Genomic DNA, 22943 nt, shown 5'->3' with positions numbered 1-22943 from the left:
TGTGTATATTTTGTGTTATACAAAGATGTGTATTAATATTTTACACAGCCATTCACATTTTAAGCAGCCGTTCTTTGAAAAAACAACATATTTTTGATTTTTTTGTTGTTGTATATCATTACCCAGATGACTGCCAATTAGCATTAAAATAGCAAAATATTAGATAACGCATATTATCAGTTTGTCACAAAATTCCACCATGTGCAGCTTGACTGTGCAACATTAAACATTCTGGCTTTTGTTCAATGTCATTTTGATTATGCTGTCACCCTCTGGTACAGCAGTTCTCCACACCTCATGAAATAAGCTTCAGATTGCTCAAAATAAGTTGATCAGGGTTTTATCCAAATTACATCCCTGTTCACATTTAAACCTGGTGCACTATCAAAACGTCAATTTTCTTACAGTGGACAGAATTAAAATTAAGTGAAGTCTCACTTAAAGAGTTGTAAAGAATACTTGTTACTTGTCCATATATTTAAGTCTTATGAGAGGTTGTTATAGTTTCGCAGCAAGAGATTGTTCATGTATGTTGTTAATTTAAGATTCAGGGGTTCCATGGGGAAAAAATAAATACAGGCTATACAACTCCTCCAGGATCCTTTAGGTGTAGATAGGTGTACAGAGGATGCCATCTCCCACTTGGACAGCAACATCATCCACTAAGCATTCAGCATCCTCATCCCTTCAGTCAAAAACTCTGTGACCCTGGCATCGACATCTCCTTCTGTAACTGGATATTTTTCTTCCTAACCAACAGACAATGTTAGGTTGTAGAATCACACCATCTTAACCCTCATCCTGAACACTGGTGACCCACAGGATTGTGTATTGGGTCCTCTACTTTGTCTTTGCATACGACTGCACACATGTACATGACTACAATACTATTTTCAAGTTTGCAGATGACACAACGGTGGTTGGCCTCACCGACAACAAGGATGACTCATCCTACAGGGAGGAGGTCCAGCCTGGCCCTCAATGCCAAGATGACAAGAGAGCTCACTGTGGACTTTAGAAAGACCCAATGCGGCACACACACATATCATTTACATGAAGGGGACAGAGATTGAGCGTGTTGCCAGTGTGAAGTTTAAGGGAGTTCAAGAAGGCTCACCAGCATCTGTTCTTGCCGAGGAGACTTAAAAAAAGGCCATCTGTCTTCTCGTAGTCTGGTGAGCTTCTACTGTTACACCATCAATATAATGTCCAAAAGTGGGCTTGGACTGCCAGATGTGAAATGGACGTCTTATGCATGTCCAGGGCCGATAGTAAATCTACTTCAATTTTTTGAGTAAACTGATATTTGTGGGTGGCTTAGGAGAGATCTGACTTAAACAGCCCACTATGTTTTTACAACTTAAAAATACATATCAAAAGCCCATTTTTGTGTTGCGTAATTATATGAAAGAGAAAAGCTGCTAATCTGATGACTTTAGCCCCTGAATTGGACAATAACACTAAGCTCACTGGTATTAAAGACTGCTTTGTCCTTCATATTCCTCCTCAACCAACCAGCCATGCATTCTGTAGTGCTTGACCCCAAGCACAAGGACATCCAGCTGATTATTAAGGATCTACATGGAAAGATATGTCTCTCTGCTGCAGGAAAAGGGTTTGTTGAAGCTAGGCGGAGATATTGGATACTGCCTTTTATTCAAAAGGGGTGGATTGCGTTGGCCTTTACATCATCAAGGTGAGCTGCAGAAATGAGAAGAGATGTGGCATCATATCTAAGTGCCTCACTATCAGGGCAGTTCATGTGGACCTGTGTTTAAACTGTTATCAGACCAAGGCACCAGTGTTGAAACTCTTGGCCCTGCAGACAGCCTTGGGAGCATCTAACAAACCATGTATTTCACATTTATTTGAGTTCAACCTGATTTTCTTCTGAGCCAGATGGCTAGTATAAAGAGCATTGTCTCTTGCTGAGATGCTCTCAACTTTGGCATAATGGATGGTGATGCTGTGTTCCACTTACCTCTGAAGTTGGAGGTCGGTGATGGGAATGACGTCACACCTGAGTTGATCGTGTTCCAGTACAGCAAGTCATAAAACCAAGATGTCGTTAGCGATATCATTTCAAGCCAGGTTAGACACTGTTAGCAATACCAGTTGATAATAATGCATTATGCTTCATTTTGTGCATCAAAACACCGGAGCAACATGTCCATGGATAGAGGTTGGACTGGACTGTGTGTATGACTGTTTTAATGAGACCCAGATAATACACTAGTGCTAATAAACAGTACCTTGCTAGAGCTTTCGCTATTGTTAAGGTGCAGAGCAGCCATACTGAATTTTAAGGTTGGGGTTGGTGAGGTTCCTCTGACTTTCCGAGTTGGAAATCTGACTTCAGGGGGTTTTCCAGTTGAAATTACCGTCTGAGAACTTTGAAAATTCTGGTTTTCCCAGTGCAAAGGGAACACACCTTTAATTTTCTGTTAAAGACAAATCTGGGAGAGGTTGAGGCTGATAAAGTAACACTACTATGTTTGGTATTATTTTCTAATGTACTCATGTTTCTGAAGTTGTAACTTAAGCCAACCTAATGAAGAGTTTCATACATAAAAGGTTCTTCTGAAGTATTAAAGACCTTACAAAAGTCAAGGGACAGGATAAGGGCCTCTTCATTATAAAATATGAGTCATCAAATAAATATAAAACAAGGTGAAAATGATCAGAAATTTGCATATTTTTCATTAACCTGTCTGTGTAATAGAGATGATATCATTTAAGACAATCTTTAATCTACCGGCACAAAGAGAGATTTACAATTTATAAACTAGTCTGAGCAATATAAGAGGTGCCAATTACGTTCTTTATTAGGTTTGAAGGTTTGAGTTTAGTAGCACAGTTGATATTTTGGTAAAACATAAAACTTTGATGAACTCATCACCAAATACAAATATTACAATATAACAGGGAATGCAAACTAAGAGTACAGTAGGGTCCAAACGCCTGCAACCACATACTGTAGACAGTCTCTAATATGTTGATGTAAACCTGGAAATAATCAGAAAATTTGAGGCTTCAGAAACATTTAAAGTCAACAATGAAATTTGAGCCAATCTAGTGACACTGACCAACTTAACTCCTGGTACAAAAGATTACATTTCCATCACTCCCACTGAAACATACGTTCAGACGACATTTAATCTACTCAGCTGAGGCTCATTTAAGTAACTTGTAACTTGCTAGTAACTTGCAACCAGTGTTCACCGGTCATAAATATGGCTGTGCCTCAATTTTACAGCAAATTATTGCTCACTAAGTATAATTGTGATAGTGGGAAACATTGCATCAGAAGCCAAATTGTTATTCTAAGCAAAGAGGGGCTTTCTCAGCATCCAGTCATGGCTAGACTAAAGGTTTCTAAGGACAGTGGATGGAACGCTAAATGCTTTGCAAGAAGAACTTGACTGGCTGTGACTCAGGAGGTAAAGCGGGTTGTCCAGTAATTGGAAAATCAATGGTTTGATCGTTGGCTTCTCCAGCCCACATGTCGGAAGCATGCTAGGGCTAGATACTAAACCCCACATTCTCCCAATGGCTGTGACATTGCTGTGCAAATGCATGGGAATGTTTAACTTTGTATGATACACTCAGCCATGAATGAATGTGTGTGTGAACGGCTGAATGTGGAAAGTGGTTTTAATGGTCAGAATACTGGGCGCTATACAAATGCAAGTCCATTTCATTTAACATGAAGACCAAAGAAAATCAAGAAGTCCTGCCTGTGCCCCTGCTGAACATTTATGGGGGCACTTGCACACTGACAAAGCCAAGCATTCTGTGACATCACAAGAAGTGCTTTGGCACACTGCCAAATCATTCTGGGATAACATGGGTCATTAGGGTATGCACAAATTTGTGGAGTCCATGTAAAATTTAAATGCGTGCCAAATACGAAGATATTCCGAGTTCATGTAGGCCCACATTTTTTCAAAAATTCTATATTTCACTCAAATTGTTAAGCTGATATTATCATTTGCAACGCAAAAATAGTGTTACATTTGAAACAAATGCAAAATAGAATAATTGTGGCTAGTGGTCTCAGACTTTCCGACTGTTAGTTTTCTTGTGTCATAAACTTTATAGAAATCATATCATGAATGAACGAAATCTGACTCAATCTGAGTGCTCAAATGAATCCAAAATAAAACAGATTGTGTTTCACTTATGTTATTTAACCCACTAAAATACTGTTTCTAAACTTGGAAGTGTTTGCAATATTTAAATTGGGGTAAAAACAATGTCATGCCAGTTTTTACAAAAGCAGCAGTCAGAGTCAGTGTCCTGCTCAAATCTCTTCAGGAAAAAGATTTTGCAAGGTAGAATCTGTGAATTAATTTAGAAGTAACTTCTCTCACTTTATTAGTGAGAAACTCCTTAAGAGGCACGGACCACACTTGTCTCCAAGGCATCATCACTCCATCATTCCGAATGGGATTATGTGAGGAATTGTGACAGCTAAAACTCTAATTGTTCCATTATTATTGTGATGCCCTCCTGAAAACCTCAAATCATCCACTGCAGTGTCAGATAAACTGACAGTGTGAGTAAGCATTCGTGGGAAGTAAAACAAGTCAACAGCATTATGATTATAGAAGGAATTACATAGAAAACTCTAAAACTAAAGGCTATCCTTAAAACAGAGCCTGTATGACGCCATTGCTGCGCGACGGACTTGTTGTAGTTGACATGAGAGCGAAAAATCTGCAGTGATCCGGCTCAGCGCATTTCTCGTTCCCTTGCAGACCTTTTTAATTGAAATAGATTCCTCTTGTCGATTGCACATACTGTAATCCATCATTTCTGTTAAGCATTTGCGTTTTTCTCTGAACCGGAAGACCTAAAAGAAATCAAAGTTCGCAAGGAGGTGACATCTGGCTGCTCCACACCTGACTTCATTGAATGAGGTTTAACACCAATTAGCATTTGTTTTGGTTCGATAACCATACAATACCAAACACGCCCAACATTCAGTCGGAAGCAGCTGGACACATTCATATAAATCTGCAGGCTAACGGTAAGAATACAAATGAAACACCTAGCTATGCATGAATACAGCGCGCCGGGCGTTTTATTTTGTTGTTGCTAACATGGTATCTGCCTAGCTAGCTAACGACAACACGGATAACTAGCTAGCTAACATGGTAGCACCGATGGACAACGGATTATTAAAGGATTCTGGCTGTTTCAGATTGTAATTAATGGTGGTGCCGGGGCCTCGGCTATCCATAGGCACTGACAAAACAAGGTTTGCAATTAATGCGAGTTTTATTTAGGTTTTAAGTGGTGAAAGTGTGACGGTGATGCTGCTAGCGTTCAACGCGAACAAGCTAGCCGTGGTAAGGACTATTTCCTGCACCGGAAAGAATTGTTCTCATCATAGAGCAGCTTCTCTCAATAAAATTTGGTGCTGCACAGGACACAGGCCGCACCAAATTATTCACTATTATTAAGGCTAATTGGCTCCGTTGCTCAGTTATTGTCCTAACGTTACTCAGTCAAGCTAGCAAGCTAAATGAGATATCCGCTCTCTGGCCAGGTGCACATGGTAACCACAGTCCCCCAGTGTTAACAGCAGTGTTTCTGCCTGTGAAGGGACAACAGTGTGTATTCTGGATGAAGACTGGACAATATAATAAAGCTTGTAGCTTGCTTAACGCTTTAACTGTGCCCTCATTAGCAAGTCTGACTAGAAGGCTTTAATTCCTATTAAAACAGCCTCATAGTTTTGTGAATTAACGTATAGTAATATTCCATAGGAAGGTCATAGGCCGTTATTACTGCCTGTTATATAGTTAATGGAAAAGTGATGCTTTAGTCCAGCTAACTTTGGTTGTGCCCATTGTATCACTGTCATCACAAGGCATAAACAGTGCTTTCATAAGCTATATATATTGTATATCATCTTTGTTCAGATCCCTATTAGCCCCACTAAGGTAGCAGCTACTCTTTCTGGTGGTACACACACACAACAAAACAAGCCATACACACATAAAAAGTCTGAGTAAGAATGTGTCCAAGACAAATACAACTCAAGTTAACATCTAAACATTGCAATACATTACATTACATTAGACATAGCACATAAAAAGGCTCATATAATAATCTATGTTTCATAAAACACATAAAAGTCTCAATAAGAGCATGTTCAAGACATGAAATATCAATTAGAAAAACTAAATGTAACAACATATCACATTGCATTCAATCTTTGTGGTAAGCTTGGTTTATGACAGGGTTATCAGTAATGTGTTTTTGCAGTAGTCCTTTAAAACTCCTTACTGGGTGCTTCAGTGAACTTCTTTGGTAACTTGTTTCACATTCTGGTGGCTTGATACTTTGCAGAGCTACAAACTGCCTCTATTCTGGGATTTTACCTAAATAGCCACTAACAGCCTACCTGGTAGTATGACTACGTTGGTCTCTCACATAATTTGTATAAAAAATTGGTTGTTTTTCATACTAGATATTCCTGAAGAAACACATTAGATTGGCATGTACTCTCTCCGTAATCTGCCTCACACCTAGCGGACAGTATAGTACGAGCCTTGCTGTGTTATTCTGAGCTACTTTGAGCTTAGATGTTTTTTGGCTGCCAGTGCCTGTGTCACTAGCATCCAAGAGGCAAAGTTAAAAAAGAGGAACATCTTCTTATATATGATATTCCTCTATCCATTTTCTGTACAATATTTTAATGTGTTTCTCCCATGACAGCTGCCCTTTGATGATAATACCGAGCAAATTTGCCTCTTGAATTTATCAGAATTATAGCAGAATTATAACCTACCTGATATGCGGCAGCGGTTTGCATCATGAAAGGGACTTTGTTTATCTCACAGTTGTTATTTGGTCCACTTAAATTAATAATTATTACCCATTGTGCCACTCTAATTTACTCTTACCTGTGTCTGGGCACATGTAAACTCCAGGCTGGCAGCTGGCACAATTTCAATGTTGTGTTTTGTTTTTTTTTTGACTTGGGCAAACATTTTGTCATTCCAAGCTGACAGCAGATATCTTTCACATTACAAAAATACATGTGAAGATGTAAACCCCTGCTGGATAACAGGTCAAATGTTTGGGTTTACATTTTTCCCTAAGGTTTGCAGTGGGAGCACCGTGCGACACAATCACAGAGTAATGTTTGGAATGATGAGAGAAAAACATTACGAGTGTCAGGGAATCTTTTCCCACTCCCTAACCCATATGGCAGCTGCATTTCAATAATTTTCACCTGACCTTTTGTTTTATTGAACCGTATTTTGTTTGATTGGGGATATGACTGTGTTAAACAATGTCAACTGAATCTTAGAAATTGCCAGTGTGACCAGTGAGGAGTGAGAGTGCAGCGCTGTGGGTCATCTGTGTTCAAAGTGATGTCCTCTCTCACTCAAATATAAATAGCAAGCTACATTTCTATAGAAAGTGAAGTAGTTATACCCCCACTCTAGACTGTTTGTTGTTTGCAGGTGACGAGCTGGCGCAAGTCGTGGGTTGTCCGTGGATAATGCGAGACAGTGGCGGTAGCCTGGCCCAGAACCGCTGGCAGGGAGACCTGGGTCTGACCGCTGTGGGGCAGGACGACACAGGAGGAGGTAGGCATTTTACTACCGGTTAATATGTTAATATGTGTACATTCTAATAAGGCTTGTATTATCATGATTAGAATATTTTTTTTAGGTTCATTCAATACCTATCATGTGAATGTGAATGGAAACAATCAGTTGTGTAAAATGCCACCACAAGGCACAGGCTTGTAGTAAAGCCATACTTTCCGACCATTTGGTGGCATCTTGGCATGCTGAACTGCCAACTTCGTCAAATGCATTGTGCTTAAACTCACCACACAGACTGTATAGGTTGTAGCTGCTGTGGTAGCCGGCCAATCACATGTTGCATTAAACTGAAGAACGTTTGCTGCGATGGCTGCAGGCAAAACCATACAAATAGTATTTTTTTTTCTAGATTTGCGTACAAAAAGGATGGAATGCAGGTATTGTTTGACTGTAGGAGTTTTGCTTCTTCTTGGTACTGGGTTATTTCAGTCAGTGCCTTAATGGTATCAATTACTGATACCCAGTTCTAATTATGATAGAAGGTCATGAGTGACCAAGGCAAGGCTTGAAATAAACTTTCTTCCTCTTGCAACTGTCACAAAGTTTACGTCTAGCTGTCCCAGACCTTTTATTTTCCATAATAAATATAGTTTTATTCTAAACAATTAATTGTAAACTGCAAGTTAACTGATGTCACTTCATTGACTCACTCTTGCCCGCCATGGAAGTTCTGGTAGTTGTTTGCAATTTGCAAATATATCTGACTAAAATAATTTAAATCACCCTAGGTGTTTGGCCACTATCACTTTTCTTTATTATTTTAGTCATTGGTTGAGTTACTCTTTGTTGTTTATTTATAATTGTGTGTTCATTAAATGCATCACTGCAAAACTTCAGTTAAAAAATGCAAACTTTGAACATATATCATTGTAAACACTGTTTTTATTGTGAAGACAATTTTAACACCATAGCAGCGTCATAGTTTAAAATCAGTAACAGTTTGTTTTGAGTTCATATGCACATCATCATTATCACCTTACTGCTGCCCCCACACTCCCACACACTCACGCTGGCTGTCAGTAGCTGCAGTTACATGGATAACATTTCTTCAGCCCCATTGAAGTCATTCTGATTAGAGATTCCAACTGAAGTGTTTACATGGACCCTAAATGGTGTGATCTGATAAGATGTACATACCTGCTCCAGAGCATTTAATCTGAATATAACTTTGCAAAGAGGCTCCACTTGCTGTGAAATATCTGATAAACAGAAGAAGAAGAAGGAGGATTTTTTCCAGTTAACTGAGAAAATTCAATTCATTCGATACACAAAGTTTATAAGAAAAGAAGTGTTTCTGCCTGCTAATACAATTAAGAATTAAGTAGTGTAAATGTAACTCAGGTTATTTTTCTTTTTCATCATAGCCTCAGCATGCTAAGTTATGCTAAGCAGTGATGTAGTGTTTATGTCTAGGGCTTTTATTATGAAATGTAAGAACGGAAGAAGTGAGGCTAATGCGTCTTGGTTCAGACTATGGAGCCTTAGTGTTATTATTTTATTACCTTCATTAGCATGGGTGCTGCTCATAACCATCGGCTATACATTAGCATTGCGGTAGTGTGATAAGTTTAGTGGATCAGCTGATTTCTGGTACAGTAAACAGCGCTGCAAAACTAGAAGCACCATTTAGACATGCAGAAAAACACATTGTGTAGTGTGTGTGTGTGTGTCTGTGTGTTTGTGTGTCAAACTCCGACACTGACAGGAGAGGAGCAGCAGAGCAGCACGTCTATAAATGACACCAAAATGTGGTAGATACTGTCAGCTTAGTAATGAATTACATGACTACTGCTGCACAAACATTAACCGCCAATGTGGTAGATAGCTTTTCAAAATTAGCTCGCCAAATGACAAATCTACCCGCATTTGGCACTTGCCGGATGTTCATTTTGGACCCTGGGTGCAAGCAATATCTAAATGTGTGCTTCAGTCCACTTCCAAGTGGATTAGTTGTGGTTTGATGACATTTGATCAAAACTGAATCCAGTTTCACATCTGTTTGTGGAATCTGAGTCCTCTCAAATCCATTTTCAAAACTGAGCAGGTTTAGCTTTCATTATTTTCAAGTAATTAAAGTAGAACTGAATTTTTAATCATTTAGTTTTTTGAAGGAATTATAGTTTGCAGTTATTTTTGATAACTGATAAATCGATTTAAGTCGTTTTACAAGCAAATATGCCAAACATTTCCTGTTCCAGTTTTTTAGACATGATGATTTGCCTCTGCCGATTTTTTTATGAACTAGCTGCTCTGTTCTCCTACTAATTTTCATTCAGCAGTAGTGTGATAACTTTTTTTTTTTTTTTTTTAATTTATTTATTTGAAAGGGACAGTACACATTAATGAACATCAGTATGTGAGTACACGTGTAAATGTGTCGGAGTTAGCAAACCTGCTAATTTACATCCGTAGTCCCTTGGCAGGTAATAGACAGACAGACACATAGGAGGTAGACGAGAAAAAAAGAAGGAGTAATAATAATAACAGTACACAAGGAGTTCACATTAAAATACCCATTCATACATAGACATAAAGTGCAGTGTGGATTCTATAAAGTGCCGGGTGTAAAGTGCCAGTTGTTAAAGTGCAAGTGCATGATAGTTAAATAGATCCACATGTGGTGGCCCACTCCTGCCACTTAGAGTGGACCAAGACATCGGATACTTAGCAGCAGATGAAAAGTCCCATTCACAATTTAGGTACACAAAGATAATACATCACAGTGCAGTATAGTGCAGTGCATGCATACATACGTATATGTAGGCATGCACTGCACAACAACAATAACAACAACAAAGACAGTGCAAAGCATGGCGGACAGTCACAGAGCACGGCACATACGTATATGTATCGGGCTCTGCGAGAGGTCCGCCTAGCCATGATTACAGTGTTGGTTTGTTTTGAGCCAGTTAACTTAAACTTAAATGCCAGCCAGTGGTATTTGGTTAAAGTGAAAACCTGAAGGCTTTTGGGTCATGATGGCAACATGGTTAATCACTGCTCGTGTCTGTTTTTAGGTGGGATTCCTGGGGACCACCTCATAGTCCCAGTGTCAGGCCACAGTGTGCCCAGCCCCATGCACCTCAGACTGGGGCAGAAAGAGAAAGTGTGGACGGGCGAGTATGTAGAGGAGGAGGAGGAGGAGGAGGAGGAGGAGGATGGGATGGGGAGGATCAAGCCAATAGGTGATGAGGATGAAGAAAACAATCTGGATGGAGACGACGAGGCAGAGTTTGAGGGCAAGGGTTGGGATAACAATGAGGAGGAGGAAGAAGAGGAGGAGGATGAAGAGGAGGTGGAAGATGAAGGAGACCAGGCGGAGGTGGAGTGGGAGATCCCAGACTTTCCCTCCCAGTCCAACCAGCACCCTCATTCACAACAACACCAACAGCACGGACCACAACAGAAGGCAGAAGAAGGCGGCAGTGTCCCTGTAGTGGATACTGTCTCCGAGGCCGAGGCAGGGGACTTGTTCAGGTCCAGCTTCAGCAGGTACAGGGCTCTGAGGAGGCTCCGGCTCAGGCGCTGGCCCCGCTTGCGATCCCATGGAGGCCTTGGATTGCGGCTTACCCAGCACTGGAAGAGCTGGCGCCAGCGGGCGCAGTTGGCATGCTCCCTAGGGTCCCGGTACAGCCGGAAAGGGCGAAGGCACAATCTATACGGCAAGCAGAGGAGGATAAAAAGGTATCGACAATACACCGATGGAGAGGATGACAGCAACGACGAGAGGTTCACAGACTCTGAGAGAGGTACTGACATACACTACATTTACTTCTAATAAGGCTAGTTGAAATGGACAATAGTAATGAATCTTTGGAAACAGCTCACAAAGATGTAGTTTAATTTCAAAACGTCTTGACATTATAGTTTTTAGCAGGTCATTCCAAGCTGGAGGAAATAGTGCATTTGTTGGGGACTGTTTTAAGCAGTGGATAAATCCACATTTGGTGCTACAGTAGTGAGTAGGGATGCACTGATATAGATTTTTTTTCAACCGATACCAATAACCAATAATTACCTTCTCCTTGTGGCCGATAACCGATAGTGGTTATTAATAATTTTAACATTTAAAAGCCTTGGTTGTTGGATGTAAGCCGCTGCTGCTAATCAGCTCATGCTAACACTGTGGAGACAGCCCTTCAGCACTGTGTCTAACCTGTTACGGGCGTTGGGGGATCAGACCCTCGGCACAATTCTGTTGTCTTCCTCTGGAACTGTGAAAGACGTCCACACTGCAACAGGTTTTGCCCTCCTGACAGTGTACTGCAGTTGTTGTTCTTCTTCTCTGTGTTTATTGGTGGCTCGCAAACCAAGGAACATGTACCGCCACCCACTGTGTCAGGTGTGTAGATGCTGCCCGTGTTAAATCAATGAAAGCAGTCTGGCTTCATATTATCAGTGCTATTTATTGGCTATAATTTTAATCATCAGAATAATGCATTAATATAAGAATGTCGCATTATCTGCCTTAAGTTAATGGCCTGATATATTCTGTGCGTCCCTAGTAGTGAGTATTGAGTTTGCCACACCCGTCACACTTTGCAGAATGTTGAGAAGTTGCTCTTGGCGTAAGATAAACCTGGAAGAGATTTGGGGTGGTAAAGGTGTAGTTCTTTACTTGCTATCAATAAAATATTGTGCTTCAGTAACATTTTGTGTCAGCTGTGGAAAAGTACAGCAGCACTTGCAAACTCGTCCTTCACAGCCTCCAGCTTCTCCTCAGCTTCTTTATTGAGATGTCACACAGTTTAAGCTGGGCTGTCAGTGTATTAAGTAGCAGAGTTAACTTATAGCATTACAAAACATCTCACTGTCACCACATTGTTTCTTGGGAATAAATGAAAAATACTGACAAAGTCTAAGAATCTGCGTGGAGTTAAAAGAAGTGTGTGTGTAATTCTTTCTCTTTCAGATAAACGGATTAACGGCTGCTCTCCAGTCAAGCCAGAGGACAGAGGGAGGCGAGAAGTGGAGATTAAACCAGCCGAGCTGGCCCTTACTGAGGAGCACATGAGTTGTGTGACAGGTATGAATCAGAGACTCAGGCTATAAGCTCTTGTTCGCTGTAGGTCAGATAGATTTGAAACAGATTTTGGACAAAGCAGGATTTTAAAGGAACAGTGTTTAAGATTTAGGGCCATTTATTGGCATCTAGTGGTGAGTATTGCAAATTGCAACCAGCTAAAGCTTCTCCTGGTCAGAATTCCTTCAGTGTTCATTGTTCAGACAAAGTAATTTAAACCAGTTAATACACTGAATAAAGCAGCTTCATGTTACAATTCAGTGTTTCTCCTATGCTGTTTAGCATGTCACACACACAAGCCACTGGACCAGCACCTGCTAATGTGTGCTGACCTTTTTTTTCCGATAACTTAAGATGCAGACATTCAGAGGTTTTTGCCAGGGAGAAGAAGAAGAAAAAAAAAATGTTTTTTAGACACTCTTGTAGTGGAGGGGCTGCTAACTATGGTGGCTGACATGACAACGCAAATGGCCCTATTTCAAACTAGTGTTTGGTTTGTCCATTCTTGGCTACTGTAGAAACATGGCTGTGCATCATGGCAATCTCTGTAGCTGAGGACCTGGTCCCTATATAGATATAAATGGCTAATTCTAAGGTTTTTCAGGTGATTATACACTAAAGAAAACTTACTGATAATAATATATTCCATTTCTGCCAATATATCCCCCTAAATCCTACACACTGGACCTTTCAAGAATTAAGTTAAAGATCAGGACCTCTTGAATGGACATCCATATATATGCCTGTCAGGCTTGTTGTAAAAATGATGGTTTGATTATAACATCTTGTGGCTTTCTTCTGTCAAGGTATTCTTGAAGAGTCTCTACAGCAGTACGGCAGTTTGATCCCCATCCATGTGGATGACATCGTGGAGAAGCTTCAGGACATCTTCAGCGAGAGCTTCTCACAGCCACACAGGTCAGATGCAGTGTTTGGTCACTTTTTCTTTGTGCTGTGTAGTGTAGAGGAGTTGGTGCTGCAAAGAATATTGTTATTCATCTGTTCTTTTCTTAATAATTGACTTACAATTACACTGAACAGGGAAAATCCCACAAATAGTTAACTATCTGTCCTGTCATTTGTTGTTCCCTTGAGTAAATTATTAATGGACTGATCATTTTCAAATGTCATATGAATCCTTAATATATTCATGAGGGTATCTGGAGATTGATCAAACTTAGCAGGGGGTATTTTATTACTTCTGAAGAGACACTATGTACGTAAGTGAATTATTAAGCAAAGAACTGACTAATGTATCCATGTGTGTGGTTTGCTTCTCATTAGGAAAGCAGTGGTCCAGCATCTAATACAATCCTTCCAACGTTCGTCGGGATCAGCCCTGGCTAAAACATTCAGAGTCAATTACAAACGCCACGTTTTGACCATGGATGACCTGGGCACTCTGTATGGACAGAACTGGCTCAATGACCAGGTAAAACAATATGGTACAATTCGGTGACAATGACTACCATTGACTTCCATCAAGGGGCCCAGTAAGCTGTCTCAGTGAGCTCCCAAGCACAATTACACCTGTGCTCCTCCTTCTATGACATGCCAAAATATCCGCTGAGAAAATGGCCCATGATGAAGCTTACTAGCATCATGCTGCGTGATTTGCATTGGTAAACTGTACTAAGGACATGCAATAAATGAATGTACCCGAGAAGGCCTGAGCGAATACACACAAGAGCTTGTGTCAGACCAACTCATGCCTTTATTACAGGGTGTATTTGTGATTGGACTTACGGCCCAGACACGATGAAGGCTGACTGTTATGTCGCCTCGGCCAAAATGTTGCATTTAAACACAGCAAAGACTAGAGCCAATGGCCAACTAGCACGTACATGCTGTACCTGCACTGCATGAGGGTCTGTGTCCACATAGCGTTTTTCTTCAGTAGAAAAGCGGTGGCAGGGCACTTGAAAGCGCTTCATCCCAGCACTTCATAAAAAAGCACTAATAGCACTTTTTGTAATGACAGGCTCTGCATGGGTATGTTTCTATGGCAGCAATATCTTGACATTAACATTAGCTAGGTAGCTATAGTAATGCTACATTAACAGAGGGTTTACAAAACAGTTAACAACCAGCTTACAAAGCAAACAGTAATAAAAGCACAACACTCACCAGCAACATCCAGTGTCTGCTGGTTGATCTGCTCCCAAAAGTGGGCATTTCTGTCTTTGTTGTGACGGTTAGACAGTAGCATAGCTAAACCAGCTGCAATGACATCACCAGAGCCTTTTTTCTGAAAAGTGCAGAGATTTTCATTTAGAAGTGCTTGGAGTGGCCACACAAAAAAGGCGACCTGGTGTGTCAAGGCATCTAGTTTCTATAACATCAATACAAACAGATTTTGCAGTATTCTGAAAAGACTGTCCTCTCTGTGCCGAAAATGAAGTTGTTCAGCAAAGTGAGGTAGAGCGCAGCATTAAGTACGCTATGCTGGATTCTGACACATCATCCCCCAACACACAATTAGCACTTCCACTTCCTTGTGCTAAGATCAATACAATTATCCGACTTCATGTTGAAGTCAGGCAAAATATAAAGTGTATTCAGAACATATAGATACATGAAAGAATCTCAGGTGGCTCATCTGAGGGGAGACGTCCTTTTAAACCAACAAATGGACCAAATGGGTTAAACACCACCTTTTGTAGTCACTGATCCAAAAAGTTACCGTCAATTTTCAAGATGTTTCTTACATGTGACCTCTTCCTTTTTTATATTTTCTGTTTTATCCAGATTATGAACATGTATGGTGACCTGGTCATGGACGCTGTGCCAGAGAAGGTAAGGAAATAAAGGATTAATACCAATGGCTTATGAAAGGGGCTGCTCACTGATTTTGCTCATTTCATCTCATCATGTGGAGAACTGCTTCTGTGAAAACAGTAATACAGTGTCTTCTGTGACTTTGAAAGGAGCCTTTTAAAATCTGATAAAATAGCCCTCATGACGTCATTGGGGCTATCTTGCTTTGAGCTTGAGATATCAGTTTATTAAAAGGAAGCCTATATTTCCAACTGGGGTTGTGAGGTTTTACAGATGTGGGTATTTAGCATGCAGAGGCTCTAAACAGTGAGTCATGTTGGAAATGTCGATCCAGCTTGACCTATACAATACTGTTTACACACAGTGAGACTTATTCAGAAGGTGTTTAATCCATATTTGGCAAAACTAATGACGTTTGTAGCTTTATATATTGCCTTGGTTAAGATGATCGTGCCCATTACTGATGTCTTGTGTTCATTCAATAATCAACAAAGTGTTAAGCCAAGATTTTTAGCCATTCTAAAGGATTGGCTTTAGCCCAGAATGAAATATCTCAACAACTACTGGACAGATGTACAGACCTGGGGCCATATTCACAAAGCTTCCTGTTATGACGAGATGCTCACTGTGACGTAATTCTAAGAAAATTCCTAGAATTATGACATTTTTTAGGAATTTTCCTTCAGTTAAGACTAGATCCTTGTAAAGATAAAAGTTATTCACAAAGCTTCTTAACCCTTCCTAAGGTGAAAACTATTATGAAAAGGGAGGAGGACATTTGAGAGCCTTTAAGAGTTTCTTAAGCAGAGGAGAAAATGGCAGAAAGACAAAGAGGAAGGAGAAATATTCTCCAAACTCTGAATGACAGTGCTCACATGTGCTCACATCTTCCACCTAACACAATAATGATATATCATCAGAGATAAAGTAATGTCAACACTGAGATATTTGGCAACTAGCCGCAGTGATGACTTGGGTCTGTCTCGATCTTCTATCAGCAGAGTGATCACACTGACAGTTACAACACTTTCACCCTCATATTGTGATGCAGTTCATCTGATCTCCACTAGGTGTCCACACCGTGCAGGCTCACAAAAGGGCATGCCTGTGACAACCAGTCACATTTGTTAAAGCTACTCTTACCTTTCTTGCATTTCACACAGCACTTAGAAAAAATTTGAACATCCACGACTCCTGCCTCCCTCCAAAGTTCCATCCCCCTCCTCCTGCAACTCCACCTCCCTCCAAAAAACAGGGGACCTTAAAATCAGGCGGTTATCTACCCTGATTCTTACTTTCCCCTGTTCTCTTCCTCAGGTTCACTTTTTCAACAGCTTCTTCTATGATAAGCTAAGGACAAAAGGCTATGATGGAGTCAAACGGTGGACGAAAAATGTAAGTGGGTGTCAGAACCTTCCCACTCTCTGAACTGTTTTTCTATTAAGTTGTTGGGGAGGATTTTCTTCAAGTTAAAGTTTTGCATGACAATTGTGCTTTTTTACGTAAATATATAGCAATCATGTAATTGAAGATCACAAAGTGGGAGCACAAAGTCAGAAGAGTTTTCCTTCCCTATTAACCAAGACCCTCCTATTTGCTAAGCAGTTAAATCAGTCTGTTATCAGTTGAAAGTTTTTAGCTTATTCTCACCTCGGCATAAATAATGTGTAATAGCTTGTGTCTTGCTCTAAGCGCCTCTTTCCATCAACACTATCTGTCGTGTATTTAAGCGTTCTCAGACTGGATCTCGCTTTGTGATGCATTCAGCCATTAACACAATGACTGCGTCTGGGAAAACTGATATTTAATAATCCTCCTGTGACCTCTATACTGCTTAAGATAATGATTAGTTCATCCATTTTCTGCCACTTATCTGGGTGGCACTGTGGCGGCAGGATAAAAGAGGAAACCTAGATGTCCCCCATTGTGTTCTTGGGGATTCCTGAGGTGTTCCAGGGTCAGATGGGATAATCCCTGAGCAGGTTTAAGGTGTCCAAGGGTCTCCTTAAAGCTGGATGTGAATACACATCTATGACGGAATTTAAACAGATGCCCGAACCACCTCAAGAGGCTCCTTTCAGTGTAAGGAAGCAGTGGTTCCCATATCCAGCCATGCATAGAAGCATACTATGGTCACTGTGGTGATTGCTATGTCAAACATGTGACATTTAGTTATCAACCATCCAGTCACCAAACCTTAACCCAGTACCCAAGGTGTATATTTTAGATATAGTAGGACAAGGTGATATCACCTAAAATATCCAGATTCCATAAGCTCAACAGCAACTCCCTTATCAAGTCTTTCGATCATGATCTCTCTCGGTCTCTTTAGCCTCTCTGTGACACTAGGAGCGTGTGTGTGATGTATACAAACGTGCTTACTCAACATAGAACATGGCGGACTGCCTGAACTTCAGTGTGCCAAAGTGTGGATACGCTTTATTAAGTCAATGAAACTGAGGGATCAAATATTTGAGGATAGGCACTCCTGACAAAGCAGAGGACAAGTCCCCTGCTTAAATATGTCTGCCATCTATCACGTTAAAGAAAGAATTGAACTTAAGGAGGAGGAGTGCTCCTTAGTAGATTGTTATATCTCCTTTTACTGCTTTGTCCTCCCCTCCCTTCTCACCATGCTTTCCTTCTGTCAGGTTGACATCTTTCAGAAGGATCTGTTGTTGATCCCCATCCACCTGGAGGTCCACTGGTCGCTGGTCAGTGTTGACATTCCTCGTCGAGCCATCACTTACTTTGACTCTCAGCGGACTCTCAACAGACGCTGCCCAAAGGTAGGACCGGACAGCAACAGCAAGCTCTTACACTAGAAGATTATTTTGGAAAAAAGAAAAACATCCACAAAAGCCATTAGAGACCCTTAGGTTTTTCTTTGCATGTCATATCAGATGTGGAAACAGCTGTCAGTATCAGGTTCCATCTTTGATTACAACTGTGTATCAGTCTAATTTTAACAAGTAGTTTGTCAGTGTTGGAAAATAAAACACACCTGCCAAGAGTGGTTTAACACCACAGAGAAAACATTACATGAAAAGATCAATGAAACATGTCATTCTAAATGAACAAAAAATAAGTCCACAGGGCTGTAAGACTAAAACCCCAGCCAGAGTTGGCTGGTTCCACAACGGTGGTTATCAGCTATCTTTGTTAACCCCAGCTTTACACCTCAGGTCCTGTGCATGTTTCCATAAAACAGGGTGTTTGATGTATCATTGGTCTTCTCCAGAGCACAAAATGGACCAATCACGTGCCACTTATTTGCACCTCGAAGAAATATGAAAAAAATCATGTCATTATCTGTGTCTTCGTGTACCTTGTATCTAAATACCAATTGACGAATCAGTTTTCCAAGCGGATTTCTGTTAGCTGTAATATACCAATAGTGTAAAATGATGGACTTGAGCAAATTAGAACCAAACATAAAAACATAATCTAAAGTGGTAACATTAAGGTATGGTTTAAAGGAATTATACCACATTTCATGTACAAATAAACATCATCTTGATTCATAATATAGTGAACTATGATTGGACCAGAGAACATGGCAAACATATTTAATAGTTCAGAGAGAGCAATAGCAACCTTGTAAATAAAATACAACAATATTTTTGCTCAGCTTTTCCACATCACTGAGCTACTGTAGGTTCCCATGTAATAAAACAAAACAAAACACAACGTGATACAGACAGTAAGCACTGTTGTACTTGCACATCTTTTTTGGTGGCATTACTAATGTAACGTCATGGCTCAACAATTTTGCCTTTATAACACATTCCCTCTTTTTAGCTTTTTAGCCAATTTCAATCCAAAACTCCGAACGTAAATGTCTGCAGCATGAGTTACCATGGTGATCGATCCAGGTTAAAAGAGAGTCACCTTTATAACGGAGAAAGCTCTGACTTTCGATTCAACATAGATCACAAATTCTCCAGTTTCACTTCATGGTACAGCCCTCAGCTGAAGCCCTGAGACTCAGACTGCTCTGATCCAATGTTCTGATGGAGTGGGTTTAGTTTATGGATATAGGTGGACTAATCAAATAAGCACACTATAATATTTTTCGTGTCATTATTCTGTGTCACTTTGTGTATGAATTACCTCTGCAGCATTCTCATAAAATGTTTTGTTGTTGTTTCCAGCACATTTTTAAGTATCTGCAAGCGGAGGCCATCAAGAAAGACCAACAAGACTTTTTGACAGGATGGAAAGGCTTTTTCAAAATGGTGAGATGGTTTATTTTTTTCTCTTCTTTGACACAGACTCAGGTTAATCATTTCACAAAGCCCTCGCTGTGGGTGAAATGGGTTGTTGCTGCTGCAGCCAGTCATACATCACTACGGCTCTGCCATGCATTTCAGCTACTGTACTGCTGTGTTGCTAATGCTAATGTGTGGTGGGTTTTTTTTGTTGCAGAATGTGGGTCGTCAGAACAACGACAGTGACTGTGGGGCTTTTGTGCTACAGGTGAGTTTGTCATGTCACAGTCCGTGTGCACATAAAGGTGAATTAATACCTCCCAACCACACAAACATTAATTTGTCCATTGTGGGAGCCTTAAAAAACAAATAGAGGCTGTGGCTTTGAGACTTTAAGCACTGGCCATACTTCATGTGTTGTGTTTCGCTAACTCAGCCAACCCTGATGTGCCTGTATGGGGAAGTAGGCCATTCCTAAAGGACTGCCAGTTTATCTCCATACACAAGCGCTTTAGTACCATTTCAGAAGGAATGTCCGTCTATACTAACATGCCCGAAAACATATGTCACATGACCATTCACATACGCCTAGCATGTTGATGTTAATGGTTATGTAAACAGGAAACAGATTGTCTACTCTGTGGCTGGTTGCTTGGTTACATAAGATACTATGGAGAGGGAGAAAAAGTAAGAATAGAGATTTCTTTGCTTGGATTGATGACGAGACGGAAATGTTATTTAAACACACGAGTATGAGGCAGTCAGGGTGGTGGAAAACAGATTGGGAGTTGTTGCCAAGCAAATATGGCGACATATTAAATCGATAATGGGAGCATCATTTATCGCCGGAGGAAGCCATGACAGTGGGACAGGAGTACCCATAAAAAAAGGATGAAATCACAAAAGGTATGCAGGCCTAGCTATAATGTTATGGCTTGACACTGATAAGACTCAGGCGGGAAGCGAGCGTGGGTGTCTCCATCATCGTTTTAAAGTCTCCACTTTCGCCTGCCCGGACAAAAACGCATCTATGGAGTTTTCAAACTAAAACATGGTCAGCAATGTTTTCAAAGGTCTCTGTTTTAGGGGTTCCAAAACACCAGGTTAGTGTGGACGCTAGACGTAAATGCAGGAATAATTATGCATTTTAAAAATCATGTTGAAGAGCTGAGCTGGTCACTCGTCACCGACACTGAATCATGTTACATGTTGTTGTGACTCTGTCATTCCTGCAGGCCAGTAACTTGTTTTTTTTTTTTTTTCCCCCTCCTCATTTCCCCTCTGCCATCCCGCAGTACTGCAAGTGTCTGGCACTAGGGCAGCCATTCAACTTTGGCCAACAGGATATGCCCCGGCTGAGGAGGCAAATGTACAAAGAACTGTGTCACTGCAAGCTCACCCTGTGACCCGCCACCCCCACCCCAGCCCGCCATCTCCACCCGCTCCCACCCTTAACCCTAACAAGATGGAGGGACAATGATACAACGAGAAGAGGGCAAGGGGAGCAAACGATTGACTGGCAAAAGAGAAACTTTTCAAAAACTTTATTTTTCTCTGCCAACATCCAGAGAAACCCCTTCTTCTATTGTAGGTGATGTCATCATTTCACTTTTTGTCTCTCTTTGCTTCCCTCTCTCCACCCTTTGAAAAATTTGATTTCCATGTCATGGTTATTCCTTTGTGGTTGACAGAGGCCAAGACTAGCTTCCGTTTGGGGAATGTGCTAATCTTCCATCCTACCGTAGTCCATTTTTGTTTTACAGTCTGAATGGGAGCATGAAGAAGATGATGAAGATATCTAAAGCATACAGTCCAGATGAAGGGTTGGACCTCAGTTAGTCCAACCTGACTACTTACTTTCACGTTGAGATGCCTGAACAGTGAGTGCAGAGGTAGCACCGTGTGTGGACGGCAGAATGATCTGAACCAGTCTGTGTAAGCTTGTGGTTGAATAGTACTAGTGGATGTACATGCCTTCCATCCATCCAGTCCATGCAGTGTGTACTCTCAGCAAAACACCCAACATAAAGTCCACCTCCTCATGCTGCAGCCAGCGTGTTGTTGACGGTTCTATCTATCTAGTCAGCACATAATGTTTGCTACTGTAGTGCGACGTTACATTTCCAATGTATAATATTTGTTTTAACAGTTTCCTACAAGATGTTTAGACGAATTCAAAGTGAAAATGGAACTTACTATTTGATGCTGCCATATTGAGAACAGAAAACACACTTTGAGCGTGTGAAGAGCCATTCTAGTGCATTTTTTTAAAATGGGAAATCAGAATTTACATACATGGAACACACCACATATTGACCCCTGTGCCGGAAACTTCCTCTGCCTCCATCACTCCTCCCCCAGATATGACATCGTCATGTGGGAGACTGGATCTGCACCCGTGGATCACCGCCCAAACAAACCAGAATGACATATTGGCCCAAAGAAGGGGTATCTTTACATTGCATTTATCTTTTCTGTGTTTTATCTTGTCAGTAAATGTGTTGATATGCTTATTGCTTTAAACAAGCGGTGTTAACAGGAGGACTACTAATATGTGTTATTTTCAGAGTAAGTACAAAAGAGATCCTCTGGTTAGTATTTCCTTGAAAGTTCGAGAGCCATTTTTTTTTTTGGTGAGGACCACGACAGCTACACAACAGATCCAGTTATGTTCACTATGGAGTTACAGCACCCTCCTCCTCTTCTTTTTATAATGAAAGACAAATTTGTTGATAGCTGTGTGTTTATTTTTTTCTTTTTTTCAAACAGGAGTTGATGCAACAGAGTTGACAGTTTTATATATCTTCTACAATGCATTATGGTTGCTAAAAATAAAAATATGCGGCAAATGAGCAATTGTGAATTTAATTAATGTTTCCGAATGGCTATCAGCTGGATATGATGATATTCTGTGTCCAGGGATGTAACGAAGCACTGCACTGTAATCGAGGTGGTTCTTATACTTTATTTTAGAATTACCATTTTAATGCCACTTGACACATCTACCCCACTACATTGTCAAGGAAATATTGTCCTTACCTCAAAACATTTACCTGACAGCCACAGTTTTACCTTGCAAATGAAGAATTCTTATAATTGGGATGCATTGCTACAGTTAAAGTACCCCCAAAAAATATATAAATATATTGAAATCATTTCCACCTCAGCCAAGTACAACAGCAAAATGCTACATGACACAATAATGCATCTAAAAATACAGAATGGCACAAGTCTGACAGTTTCTTCAGCATGGAATAAATTTGATACTTAAAGGAACAGTTCGCCCCAAAATCAAAAACA

At 40.6% G+C, this 22943-nt stretch overlaps 1 protein-coding gene across 1 annotated transcript; it reads left to right on the top strand.

Moving 5' to 3' along the window:
* Positions 1–4678: 4678 nt before the first annotated feature.
* Positions 4679–22495, top strand: senp3b (SUMO specific peptidase 3b). Its single transcript, XM_033651777.2, has 12 exons — positions 4679–5032; positions 7485–7610; positions 10649–11380; positions 12544–12657; positions 13461–13572; positions 13939–14086; positions 15403–15450; positions 16750–16827; positions 18084–18221; positions 19587–19670; positions 19861–19911; positions 20939–22495. The coding sequence occupies exons 2-12, from the start codon at positions 7523–7525 to the stop codon at positions 21047–21049; spliced, it is 1704 nt and encodes a 567-aa protein (XP_033507668.1). The 5' UTR covers positions 4679–5032; positions 7485–7522; the 3' UTR covers positions 21050–22495.
* Positions 22496–22943: the final 448 nt, after the last annotated feature.

This window comes from Epinephelus lanceolatus, chromosome 22, assembly GCF_041903045.1.
Source record: "Epinephelus lanceolatus isolate andai-2023 chromosome 22, ASM4190304v1, whole genome shotgun sequence".
In the NCBI taxonomy this organism is placed as follows: Eukaryota; Metazoa; Chordata; class Actinopteri; order Perciformes; family Serranidae; genus Epinephelus; species Epinephelus lanceolatus.
The sequence above is the reverse complement of the archived record's forward strand: the minus strand, read 5'-3'. Positions and strand labels throughout refer to the sequence as shown.

What these genes read in the sequence shown, in the direction of transcription:
- senp3b (XM_033651777.2), top strand. Translation starts at nt 7,523, where the DNA reads ATGCGAGACAGTGGCGGTAGCCTGGCCCAGAACCGCTGGCAGGGAGAC. An exon ending in TGGACGCTGTGCCAGAGAAG is followed by an intron (nt 15,451 to 16,749) that starts GTAAGGAAATAA and finishes TCTCTTCCTCAG; the next exon opens with GTTCACTTTTTCAACAGCTT. An exon ending in TCAACAGACGCTGCCCAAAG is followed by an intron (nt 18,222 to 19,586) that starts GTAGGACCGGAC and finishes TGTTGTTTCCAG; the next exon opens with CACATTTTTAAGTATCTGCA.